Source organism: Tachypleus tridentatus, chromosome 2 (genome assembly GCF_004210375.1).
Source record: "Tachypleus tridentatus isolate NWPU-2018 chromosome 2, ASM421037v1, whole genome shotgun sequence".
Lineage (NCBI taxonomy): Eukaryota > Metazoa > Arthropoda > Merostomata > Xiphosura > Limulidae > Tachypleus > Tachypleus tridentatus.
The window spans coordinates 65,901,366-65,914,859 of record NC_134826.1 but is presented as its reverse complement, the minus strand read 5'-3'; the positions used below and the strand labels follow the sequence as shown (position 1 = coordinate 65,914,859).

Here is a 13,494-nt window from a genome sequence, read left to right as displayed (position 1 = left end):
GGTTCGAATCTGTGGGCCATCAAACACGCCTACTTTTATCTTCTCAAATGATAACCCTGGTAAAGCTGTGATGATGTGTTGGAAACATTCACCTTCGGTTTCCAGTGCCTTGACAAATTGCTTCATCAAACCTAATTTGATGGGAAGAGGAGGAAAGATGATCTTATCTCTGCTTACAATTGGGTCTTGTATGATATTTGGCATGCCTGCTTCAAGGGTGTCACGAATAGGCCAGTCCTTCTGGACCCAATGTCTGTCTCGTGCTCTGCTGTCCCACATACAGAGGAAACATGGAAACTTGGTGAAACCTTTCTGTTGTCCAAGAAGAAAGTTGACCATCTTTATGTCTACACAAATGATCCAAATGTGCTCATGATATTTTAATAAGTCCATGACCATTCTCATATCATCATAGTCTTCCCGCAAATGCACTGAGTGACCGACAGGTACTGCTCCATAAACATTCCCATTATGTAAAAGAACACATTTTAGACTGCGTTTTGAACTGTCTAAAAAGAGTCTCCATTCAGCAGGACTATAGTAAGGTACACCCAGTTCTTTGAGAAGCCCTTGGATGTCATGGCAGTAAACAAACTGTCTGTCTTCTGAAAAAAAGGTCACTAAAAGCTGGTCACGCTTTCTGAAATATGATACTTTAACAGTGATCAAAAAGATTTCTGCCTTGTAATCTTGATGCCAAAAGCTCTGCTGCTTTCTTTGAAAGACCTAAATCCTGCACTAAATCATTCAGTTCAGCCTGGGGAAGAGGCTTGGGGACGGGGAAAGGTTCAGTGTCTGAAGAACAGTTATCCGATTGTGTACACTTTTCTGACAATTCACTGTCACAACTGTTCGCTTGTATCATGTCCAATGTCTTTATCGTCCAATGAAGGCAAGCCTTTGAAAACTGGAACAGGAACTTCTTCAGAGTGCGGAGCAGGCCGAATAGCTGAGGGAATGTTCGGATACGTAATCTTATGTTGGTTTTTCTTCCCAACACCCGTTGTGTTTACCATGCAGAAATAACAGTCAGTTACATGGTTGGTGGGTTCGCGCCAAATCATTGGAACACCAAAAGGCAGACCATTGCGTTTTCCTTTGGTCCAGTCTCAAAGCATTTCCTCACAATTGTGGCACACAACATGAGGAGCCCATTGCTTGTCTTGATCACCAAGATGAACTTCAAAATATGCCTTGTAGGCACGCTTGACGAACGAGGATATGTTACGTCTCTGACGATTGAGTGTGTAGCATCCACATATGTAGCAGAAGGCATCAGGCTTGTTTCTGCAATGATATCTATTTTTGGAAGCCATGTTTGGTCTGAAACAAAAGAAGAATGATCAAAATATTAGAAGCTATCTATATATATGGACGTGAAAATGCTTATACATGGTTTACGCAAGTTCACATTTGTACAATTTCATTAACCTCAAATTGCATACAAACTAGAGCTTGTAGAGAAAAACTAATTTCAGATTTGAAATCAGTGCCTAAAACTCCTTCAGAATCAGTTAAAATATCCAATGCAACTCAAAGTTACTGAAAAAGTGTTCCCCAGTGTTATTGTTACTAGGGGACGATTGTTTTTTTGAATTTCGCACAAAGTTACTCAAGGGTTATCTGTGCTAGCCGTCTCTAATTTAGTAGTGTAAGACTAGAGGGAAGGCAGCTAGTCATCACCACCCACCGCCAACTCTTGGGCTACTCTTTTACCAACGAATAGTGGGATTGACCGTCACATTATAACGCCCCCACGGCTGAAAGGGCGAGTATGTTTAATGCGACGGGGATGCGAACCCGCGCCCCTCAGATTACGAGTCGCACGCCTTAACACGCTTGGCCATGTCGGGCCTCCTAGGGCCGAGAGAATTCATACTTTTGAAACAAGGTAATACTGAATGTTTTGATTACTGTAAATTTTTGTTTGATTTTATGTCGCGCAAAGCTACACAAGGGCTATCTTCACTGGCCACCCCTAATTTAGCAGCGTAAGACTAGAAGGAAGGCGACTAGTCATCACCACTTACCGCTAACTCTTGGGCTGCTTTTTTACTAACGAATAATTGGATTAACCGTCACATTAACGCCCCCACGGCTGAAAGGGCGAGCCACGGGGATTCGAATCCGCGACCCTCATATTAGGAGTCGAGCGCTTTAACCATCTGGCCTACTGTAAATTCACAACTACCTCTGTTTGTAGTGCTGAAAAAAAAAATAAGGAGTGAATTGTCCTTCTTGTATTTTCGTTTATAGTACACAAGAAAATAAATTGTTCAAAATATTTTATTCCTAGGAGGTCATATTCTTTGTTGATAAGCGACCTCTGGTACACATATTAGTTCGTCGTATCCCAATGTTATTTCTTACTAAAAGCGTTCTATATACTCACTACAACCTGACCCAAGACAATAAAAACATATAATCGTACTTTCTGAAAAGAATATTGATATAAGAACTCTGTTGTGTCAAGAGAACAAATAGTCTGAACAGATTAGCGTTACGTATAGTCAAATAGAGTGTATTGTAATAGGACATGAAGGTCAGAGGATCGACGGATCATAGATTTTCGGAAGCAGCAGCCGTCTTTACTGCTATAATAACAGCTCTTACAAGCTCCAGGTTTTCTATCTTTATAAAACTCTTCAGTGTGTTACTAGCACTGACGTTTCTGAAAGCAATTTGGGCGTTTTTCTCAATAACTTATTCATATATTTCGTTATGAATAAAACGTATTTCAGTATGTTTATATACATCATAAAATATAATGCACTGCAACATTTCCATCAATTATAGATAAAAAATAATAACAACATCGTAATAGGTTTCAGCGCTGATTCTTTTCTTTATTTTCTACACCTTAAACACAAGTCTCTCCAGAGTGAAATATATTCTGTTTCACTACTAAGGTCATATTCCGATATTTAATATAATCGCACGCGTATAAGATAAAATACAGGAAGATACTTGCTTTCATTACTTAGTTAAAACCAAAAATGGCTGTAATTTTAAAACAAACAAATAATGCCATTTAAAATAAGCCTGAAGCATTTAAGGCAAAAATATATTTTTCTATTTTTAATTCCAAGAACATTGTTTTTTACAAAATTTTGAGCATGTTTCCATAACTATGACTATAAAATAAATTAAAACAGGGGCGTTATGTTAATCATTTATAAAATAATGAAGTGGATTACTTGGTAACAAAACTATGATATAAAATGGATACAGAAAAACAACTCGCACAATTTCTATTAAAATGCCTCATTCGCTGTAAATGGTTAACAAAATATTGCTTCCTTTCTTACTAAAGGACATTAACAATTTCAATCTACTAGGATTTTTTTTTTTCTGTAAAAACTTATCTGAGCCTTTCCGTCGACTTCGTAAGAATGTTATTCTCCTTCAGTCCAGGACACCCGAAGACCTCCAATACCTTTGCCCTCTTTAGTCTTCAAACCCACCCATCACCTACCAAACCATTAAAAGTAATGTCAGTTTACACAGTGTTTCTTAAAATACTTTTACCTGTCCTTTCAGAAATCCAGCAAGCTTTCGAAATTTACAGCAACTCAATCATCCACTGAATAACATTAAAAAAATATGTTTACCTTCTCACTTCATTAAAGTTCTCATGACATTTCAACCATTAGCAGAATTTACCCTTATTCATGGCTGCTCTCTCGAATACCCAGTATATTCTCAAACCCCTGCCACACCACTTCCGACCAACACCTGTCATTTACAAGAAATCCACAACCTACACTACAAACCAACCATGAAACTCTGACTACATCGGAAATAGAAAAACAAGACAAGACTATAACGAGAAGGAGAAAAAGTTCACATATCCAGTCGCCAGTATGACCCGAAATTATTAAAGCATCACAAGAAACCAATAACCTTAAACCCTTTTTTACTCTTAGCACAGATCTATCTTTACACCACCTCGCCAAAGTCGCCTAATGCCCTAGTTATCTGACACCTCCGCCGACTAGACCTACAAGATGAGCACTTCCTCATCTTTCGCCACCTGCAAGCAACATCTGAACTCCAGCAAGTTCCTGACTAACATCTGAAGATTCGATTCAGAGACTCTACGAAGCATTAATTAATCCACAACACTCTGCTGCTAACTTACTTCTTTTCGGTGATGTCGAGAAAACCCACTTGTAGAGAAAAATTATATATGTAAAAACGGCTCGTTTGGGCTGAGAAAATTTTTTACGTAGAGGAGCGAACCTTTGTGAACCTAACGATAACGGAAGAAGGTCGAAACGTTGTTCACTCCTCTGCGTAAAAAATTTTCTCAACCCAAACGAGCCGTTTTTACATATATATTTTACTTCTTTTCGCTAACCGTGATTTAATGTTATCAAACTTTTAGCACTTTAAAATTATTTATAATTCAGTTCCTTATAATACAAACCTTTACCAATAAGTCTCATATCACCTCTTATTCACGATTGGTGTATTTTCGAACACTCTTTTTTATTAATTTTACATCAAAGCAACTGCTAGAGAGAAAGGCCACAGGAGACATGCTCTACCATAAGCTGACAAACAGGCTGTTAGGGTGTTCTATTTCTAATTAATTTTTCAGTAAAAATGACAATGTAAAGTACATTGCAATTAATGCACCCTCTTCAGTGGCTCAGCGACAAGTCTGAAGGCTTCTCACGCTAAAAAAATAAAAAATAAAAATATTCGACAATAAATTAAAAAGATGTCGCTCTTGGCTCTTTATCATGAGCAGCATGGATGGTCAAGAAGTATGGAAATAAACAAAGTTGGGATGTCGTGTAATAATAGTGGTAAATCAATTAATAACGTATGTGAAGAAGAAAAAAATACCAAAGAGAAGATCAGTACTGAAAATAGTAAAAATGACACATACAATGAAGATTCCTTTAAACTTTACCCCGAGAGAAGAGGGAATAAGTATGTTCATACTTGGTTCGAAACTGCTGTTCTTGGAGAATCTAGGCGAGAAATCGATAAGGCAAGATGTGAACGGAATGTATACTCATGCTTAGAGAAAAGTAAGCATACTTATATATATATAAATATATATTCGTTGTTACAAATAATGAAAAAAGTAGTAAATTTTTTATGTTTCTGTTTTGTTTCTTTTCAGATGCTATTCACGCAAATCATGGTAACTGGAGTAGTGAAAACATTACCCGCCTTATACTAAATAAGGCTAAAACCAGTAATCGCCGAGTAAGATATGTACTTGCATGTTAAACTTAATGTATTAAAAAAACAAAACAGAAATTCAACGCTACAGTAAGGTGAATTCCTATTATAATAAACAGTAGTAATACTTCCCCATGGTGGGCTCAGCAAATAGTCTGATGTGGCTTTGCTATAAGAAAAACACACAAACACAGTAGTAATACTAGTACTAACACTAGTTCATTACTATTAGCTTATGATCAGAGCAAGCTTCCTATTAAGATAAATAAAAATAAGCATAGCTGATTGAATTTTTCTTATTTATAAAAATTACAATGTACACTAGTAGTAATAGGAGTGGTAGTGCCCCTAGTTGTACTAACACTAACACATAAGAACTAAATTATAAGATTAATGGTCATAATCCTACACTCTTATTTAACAATTTTTATATGTCTACTACTAGAACTATACTATTAACACAGTATCATATATTATTTTGACTTTAGATAATTATTTCATGCATTGAAACGTATTTCTCCACTCGTATTTTTTGTATACTAGACAAAAAAAATAATGTTTTCATTTACACAAAACCAAATGTTATGTAACTGTCTATTAAAATAGAGACTTATTTAATAATGGCAACATGAGAGGTTGAAAAGTTGTAAAATAAGATAAATGAAAAACAGTCCATTTAAAAGCTGTTTCTGTGGGCATTTATTTATAATTTTTGAATTTCTTCCTATGTGGAGTCTTAAATCATGAAATTACAAAAACTTCAAACCAAAGTTGCACCAAACATGCTTGTTCTTTCAGCCATGGTCAATCCCACTATTTGTTGGTAAAAGAGTAGCCCAAGAGTTGGTGGTGGGTAGCGATGACTAGCTGCCTTCTCTCTACTCTTACACTGCTAAATTAAGGATGGCTAGTGCAGATAGCCCTATTGTAGTTTTGCGTGAAATTCAAAAACAAATAAACCAAAGTCACTGTTAGGGTGCTTAAATTTCATCACTACGTGGTCATATGAAATTGAGGTATAAATAAATTATCTTAAGTAAAAGATTAAGCTAATGAATCAGAAATTATTGATCATTTGATTGTTGATAAGGTACAATACGTACATTAAAATATGTTTGTTAAGATATATCATTTAAGTCAATTATTTACTGTGAAAGTTGGAATTTGAATTTCTTGTTTCTGTTGTGAATCTTTACATCATGTTTAATAATTTTGACATGGTTTGTATTTGTGTGTGTTTGTACGTTGCACAAAATATTACTTTAGATGAAATAAAATATTCTTAGTGCACAGATTTTTCACTGTATAAATTGACCTGATGGGAGTTTTTGCTTTATACCTGCTAAGGAGAATTTGTTAAGTAACTGATGTAGAATTTTGTAACTCAAAAGAAAGTGTTTAAAGAAATTATCACATCCAGTCACACTCTTGATGTAAATACATGAGTAAAGGGTATCTATAAACTGTGACTTCACTCTTTCACAGATTTGCTAATTTGAAAACTATAACATTTTTAAACTACTTGTAATACTTTTCTGAAGGTCATACATTAGTTCTGGGATTGGAGTAACTTTTGATGCAGTGACTTTATTTTATTGTTGTAACATTTTTATTTTTTACAGGTCCTTTAATTAAACTGATGATGGGTGCTTTAAAAAGTTCAGGGTGGTAAGTAATCCAAAAGTTACCATTCAACTCATGTTGTTTTCAAATGTACTGAATTAATACTTTGTTTTGAAACCAAATTATTTTAAAACCTGTTAGAGTTATATATGTGGTTGCCCATATGATAGTTATCTAATTAATGGAAACTTAAAAATGTGGCTCAGCATCACCAGTTCTGAAGTAATTAAACTTACAAAAATTGTTTACTTCTCTTGTTCTATATCTGAGATTCATTTGAAAAAAAACAAAACCTCTTAATTTTGGATTAGCAGTTCTTTAATATTTTACTTTTTGCAAAGAACTTTTTACTTTGACTTTTGGTACTGTAACAGCTAAAGGACTTTAACATTTTGCTCTTTTTTGTTTGTTTGATGTAGCAAACTGTCGCATTTACTAATTTGAGAAATGGAAGAAGCTTTTGGCTTAATAAAGCAGGTCTATTCAAAATTTAAGACCTTAACTCATGATGAGAGGGGGGTGGGTTGGAAATATTTGTAATAAGTTATTCTCCTGTAGAATAGGCTGAAGGTTTGGAACATATAGAAAATGTACAGTCTAGATTGTTTTATCACATTTAAATCTGAAAATCTTGTGAAAAGACTAGGTTTTATCTCTAACCTGGAAGTTTCTGTATTTGTTGTATTTAGATAGAAAAGAGTGTTTGTAGAGGTGAGCCCCATTGTGGCTATACAGAGTTGGTGATAACTGGTTTAAAACCCTAATGTAAGAAATCTTTATTTGTTTGTGCTTTTAGGAAGAATCTAGCTATGTACATGAATAGTTGTAATTAATTTTGAGGATTTTTATTGTATGCAAAATGTAAATTTTTACATGTACTTGTGTGTATATGTTAACAGTTGTTGTGATTTTACAGTGAAGTGGACATTGGCCGTCATATATCATGTGAAGTTTGTGACAAAAAAGTTAGTGGGGGATATGATCCAGAATTAAACCAGGTGGTGGTTTGTCAAAACGTGGCTCGATCAGACTGGATGGTTCAGGGAGTGTTGGCTCATGAATTTGTTCACATGTTTGACTATTGCAGAGCAAAGCTGGACTTTAGAAATATTGATCATTTGGCTTGTACAGAGGTAAGTCAGAGTATAAATGTTGGTCGTTTTGTTTAAATAGAGGTAACTGGACTTTAGAAATATTGATCATTTGAATTGTACAGAGGTATGCTAGACTATAAATGTTGATTGTTTGGCTTGCACAAAGTAGGCTGGACTTTATAAATGTTGGTTTACAGTCCTGTTGTATCTGTTTCTTTATCTAGGTACGAGCTGCCAACCTAATGCACTGTTCATTCTTGAGTGCTATGGTTGAGGGTACTGCTTCACCATTTCATATTGCAAAAGCACATTCAGTAAGTTAGTTCTTAAACTGATTTTTTCTTCTTCGAGAAGAGGAAGTTTATTGAATTTTTCTGTAAAACTGTATTTCAGTTTTGATTTTCTGTTATTGTAAATAAAAAAAAAAAGAAATTACATTTTAAAAGTTATCAATGATTTTATTCAACACCATTTTAGAGTAGTATTACCTAACAGAAAGGAGAAAAAGTTTTGGAAAAAAACAAATTTATGTTCATTGTTTTTTATCAAATTGTTTCTAGTTTAGCATGGTGGAATCTTCATATAACACTGATTCTTCTATGAGAGTGCCAAGATGGGTCTGCATTATTAGATACTGAAATTTTTTTTATTGTGATATAATTCTGAGCTGTCTAACTACTGATTTTGAAAGGAAAATGTCTGAACAAAAGTGATAATTGGTAATGCTTTTTTAAAGCACAAACAAAGTTCATGTGTGTTTTGCATATCACCATGAACTTTAAGTCCTTTACTGTAGAGTTAGGTTTGAAATCATTTTATGATGCTATAGATCAATTAATTCTGTTGTGATTGTGTTCCAAGTTGAATAAATTTTGCTTTGCTGAACTCGTAACTATGAGATTTATGCAGAGCAACTAATGCAAACCACATGACTGGTCATTCCCAATGTAACATAAGAAAGGTCATAATCTCAAGAGATGGGTTGACAGTTAGTAGAAAAGACAACTGTCTAATTTTACATGCTGCAGGTGACCTTGTAGTTACCTTTACCCTGGAAAGAGAAAAGGTACTATTCTAGGTGAATGTACAGAATAGTAGGTTGCCATAGCAACAATATTTAATGATGTTATTGATTAACATGTTAAGTGGAAAGTGTGCACACCTACTGAAATAATAAATTTAGAAATATTTTTATATTAACACAAACTGTATGCTTATATGCCACAGTGGCTGTTCAAATGATACTGTGATGTTTCTGACTTCACCTGTAATAGAGTAACCAGACATCCTAATTTTGCTGAGATGGTTCTTATTTTTTGGTTAATTTGTTCCACTGTCCCAAAATATGTTCTATACTTTCACCTACTAGTCAATTCAATGTTAGGGACTGCTCTCTAAGATATTTTTTACTATGAACAATGTTTAATGTATCATAGAATTAAGATGCTGAATAGGATTTTTTTTTTTCTAAAAGCAGACATTTATTTTTGAAAGGCAAGTGAAATGCATGAAATGTTGAACATACTATTTCCAAAACTGTGATTTCAATAGGACATGGTGGCAGGAAAAAGCACAAGGACCATTTTGAAATTAGGGGCAAGGATTGAGCTGTTCCAGGTTTTACATTGTAAATTTGGTCACCTTGAACCAGACAGATATTTAACATGAATCTGCAAATTCTTATAAATGTGATTATAGCATTTCCTATCCTTCCATTCAAACATAAAGTCCACATGAAACAATTATATTTATTTTTTCAGTGATTACTACTTCTAAAGTTTGGAGATTTTTTATCAGTTTGCAACTGTAAAGACATTGCTGCCAGTCAAGTTGTATTAGTACATATACATACACTGCTGGCCAAAATCTTAAGGCCAATGAACATAAAGAAAAAATATTCATTTTGCATTGTTAGACTCAACCACTTATTTGAGTAGAGCTTTGAAAGATGACAATAAGAAAATAAAAATAAACAACTTTTTAGCATTTAATAGGGAAAATGTGAACACTATGAAATTAGCCTAAATACTAGCTGGTAAAAAGTTTAAGGCCATACCAAAAAGAAGTCCTAAACAGGGTAGGAAATGCCCAACAAGAGGTCTCAGTAGTGAGTTGCATAGCCGTCATTGCAAATAACTGCAAGCATTTGCTTTGGCATGGTTGATATAAGGGTTTGCAGAAGGCTGGCTGGAATGTTATTCCAAGTGGTGAAGATGGCTTCACGAAGATCATGCACTGTTTAGAATTGATGTCCATTTCTATAGACTTCCCTTGCCATCCACCCCCAAACATTTTCAATGGGGTTCAGTTCGAGCAAACACACCGGATGGTCCAAAAGAATTACGTTATTCGCCATGAAAAAGTCCTGCTGAAAGATCCAGTCATTTCTAAACAAGCAAGGGCCTTCAGTCAATAAGGATGCTCTCTCCAACATGCCAATGTAGCCAGCTATTATTTGACGCCCCTGTATAACCTGAAGCTCTATTGTTCCATGGAACGAGAAAGCACCCCAGATCATGATGGAACCTCCTCCACTGTGTAGTGTAGAAAATGTCTCTGTTGGGATATCCTTATCGTGTCAGTAATGTTGGAAGCCATCTGGACCATCCAGGTTGATTTTTTTCTCATCAGAGAACAAAACCTTCTTCCACTTTTCTATGTCCCATGTTTGGTCGTGTAAGCAAAGTTTAACCAAGCTGTTTCATGAAGTGGAAGGAGGTGTGGCCTTTGAAGACGTTTACAGTTTTTAAAGCCTTTCTCTAGTAGATGCCGTTTTATTGTTCTTGAGCTGCATTCAGCATCCATAAGGGCCTTAATCTGGTTCAACGATCGACTGGTGTCTTGCTGGACAACCAGTCGAATCCTTTTGCTCAACACTTGCAAAATTTTCTTGGTATGACCACTTGAAATTCTCGTTCCGTATCCCTCAGGGTCTGTTAAGAAATTTGCAACAGCAGTTTTACTACGCCCAATCTCACCAGCAATGGCACGTTGAGAGACACCTTGCTTTTGCAGCTCGACAATTCTGCCACGTTCAAACTCTGTCAACTTTTTAGCCTTTGCCATGTTTTTACCCAATGTAACACAGGTGATGTCAGTGGGAGATGTTGATGACGCTAATGCTTGAAACACAAATGACTAAATTTCGTTACCTGTTTACCGATTAATGCTTTGTTTAAGTATGGTCTTAAACTTTTGATCAGCTTGTATTTAGGCTATTTTCATAGTGTTCACATTTTCCCTATTAAATGCTAAAAACATGTTTTTTTTATTTTCTTTTTTTTTTATTTTTATCTTTCAAAGCTCTACCCAATTAGTCTCACAACGTTGAGTCTAACAATGCAAAATACAAATGTTTTCTTTATGTTCATTGGCCTTAAGATTTTGGCCAGCAGTATATGTTTCGTAGTTCACACACTTGACCTTTGCTTTTGTTTTCTTCATCTACTAACCATAACCATCAAAGTAACCAGTGTTCTTTAACTAATTATTTTCCATAAAGTGGTACTACTTTTTAAATATAAATATTTTAAATTCCCAAATAAATTAGAAATTTCACCCTTTTCTACTCATGGTAATAAGGTTTTACTATTAAATTTTGGTATTCATTTTGAAGTGCTCTGCTATTTTTATAACAACTTTATAAAGAAGTAAAAATAAAAAATATTGTATTTTTAATGAATTTTTTTGTTATGGATAAAACATTGGCAATTGCCTACTTTTTGTCAAAATATTGCCACTAACAGTAATAATTTCATGATTTTAGATTAATTAATTTATATCATCAATATGTTTTGGACAAGTTTTCAACAGTTAACATGACTGTAATTGTTTTTAAACATACAATATTTGTTGTTTCCTTTTAATGAATAAAGCAGTTAAACTTTTGGATGTAAATCACCATGAAAAAACTCTGGTTCCCTTCTGTTTCCTTGGTAATGTTTCAACCAAATATCCTTTTCCTATCTGTTAACAACAAACTACTTGATTTGGCATGCTTTTCATTCTATTCTTGTGTATTGTTTCTTTCAAAATACCTAAAATATTTTGCTCTAAATGTCACCAAGAAAGTAAAAATCAACCTTAGTTTTTAAGATGGTCTGTTTTTATTTTATCAACTTTATAATTCTGTAGTTATTCATTCTGTTAATGAATGTATTTATTTAAATTTACTTTTGACATAGAACTGTGTAAAGAACAAAGCAGTCGCTTCAGTGTTGGCTGTAAGAAACGTGTCCGAACAAGAAGCAAAGTCAGCAGTTGAACGTGTATTTAATCGATGTTACAATGATCTTGAACCTGTGGGTCGACGACTTAGAAGAAATTCATTGGATATGGAAAAAGCATATAGACAGCGTTTTCACTATGGATACATTGATTAATGTATGAAATAATTAGGAACACTGTTTTTACCTTGTAACTAGTGATATTACTATATTGTTACACTTATATATGATGTAAAAAGTAGTACTCTAAAAGTGTTGGAAAACTCTTGAACTGAAGGGAAATCTTTGTTATCCTACAATTTTGTGCAGAACAAGAAACATCATATATATTTCTTGTTTGGTAACATACAGCTTTACTATACCAAGTTTACATGAATTACATAGAAACCTGTAACTTTCTATAAGAGAACCAGGTCCTTATTTGTTATAAACAAATCATTATAGATGACAATACGATCATTTGTCATTGTGTGTGTCAAATTCTAGGAAAGAATGTTACAGTTCATAAAGTTCGTAAGTAAACCTGTAGAATAAATTCTATATATTTTAAACATTCATGGATAACTGTACATTTCATATCATCCTTGAACACTTACAGAATTGACATCATTGAAGAATTAAAATGGCCTGTCCCATATAAAATAGTATAATTGGATGGAAATATATTCAATTAATTGCCTTAACTACCTGTGGTCCAAATTCATATGTAAACATTTCTCATATACTAGTAGTTATATTCTGTTTTCACACAGCATGTCAGTAACTTGCTATGGACCAAACTCATGTAAACATTTCTCAGATACTAGTAGTTATATCCTGTTTTAACACAGTGTGTCAGTAACTTGCTATGGGCCCAATAATTCTTGATGGCGAGAAATCCACTTGAAATTAAAATATATGTCAGTAACTTACTATGGAAGGAAACACATACTAAAAATCGATTTAAAAAAGGCCAAGTAAGCAAATGAAACTTGATATAAGTCAGTTTTAGACCCCCATTGACATAGCACTATGTCTGTAGACTAGCATCTCTAGAAACTGGGTGTTGGTATCTCTGGTTGGTGGAGCACAGGTAGTTTTGTACTTAATTCAAACAAGTTAGTTTTAAAATTTGAACTTGGCATGCATATATATATCATGAACCACTACAGTGGTCCATGATAAGGTTCGCTCATTTGTTCTTTATTTATTATCGTTCTATTATTCTACAGCAAAGAAATGGCTTTGAGTATTGTAACAAATCCTTGGCAGTATTACTAAATGTATCATCGCACGTTGTATAAAGTAGTTATAAATTTATTTGGCTATCTAGCAAATAACAGCAGCTGTACAGCCGTTGACACTCAATCATT

General features: G+C 34.3%; 1 protein-coding gene across 2 annotated transcripts; it reads left to right on the top strand.

The window, feature by feature from the left end:
* Positions 1 to 4,711: 4,711 nt before the first annotated feature.
* On the top strand, positions 4,712 to 12,413 carry LOC143244056 (mitochondrial inner membrane protease ATP23 homolog). 2 transcript variants are annotated; one of them, XM_076488069.1, is made up of 5 exons: positions 4,712 to 5,042; positions 6,822 to 6,867; positions 7,739 to 7,955; positions 8,141 to 8,230; positions 12,101 to 12,413. In XM_076488069.1, exons 1-5 carry the CDS (start codon positions 4,727 to 4,729, stop codon positions 12,296 to 12,298), a joined length of 867 nt encoding a protein of 288 aa, XP_076344184.1. In that variant the 5' UTR covers positions 4,712 to 4,726; the 3' UTR covers positions 12,299 to 12,413. The 2 variants fall into 2 exon arrangements, with proteins under 2 accessions (XP_076344184.1, XP_076344185.1); XM_076488070.1 differs by lacking the exon at positions 8,141 to 8,230.
* Positions 12,414 to 13,494: the final 1,081 nt, after the last annotated feature.

What these genes read in the sequence shown, in the direction of transcription:
- LOC143244056 (XM_076488069.1), top strand. Translation starts at nt 4,727, where the DNA reads ATGTCGCTCTTGGCTCTTTATCATGAGCAGCATGGATGGTCAAGAAGT. An exon ending in GCTTTAAAAAGTTCAGGGTG is followed by an intron (nt 6,868 to 7,738) that starts GTAAGTAATCCA and finishes GTGATTTTACAG; the next exon opens with TGAAGTGGACATTGGCCGTC. An exon ending in ATCATTTGGCTTGTACAGAG is followed by an intron (nt 7,956 to 8,140) that starts GTAAGTCAGAGT and finishes TTCTTTATCTAG; the next exon opens with GTACGAGCTGCCAACCTAAT.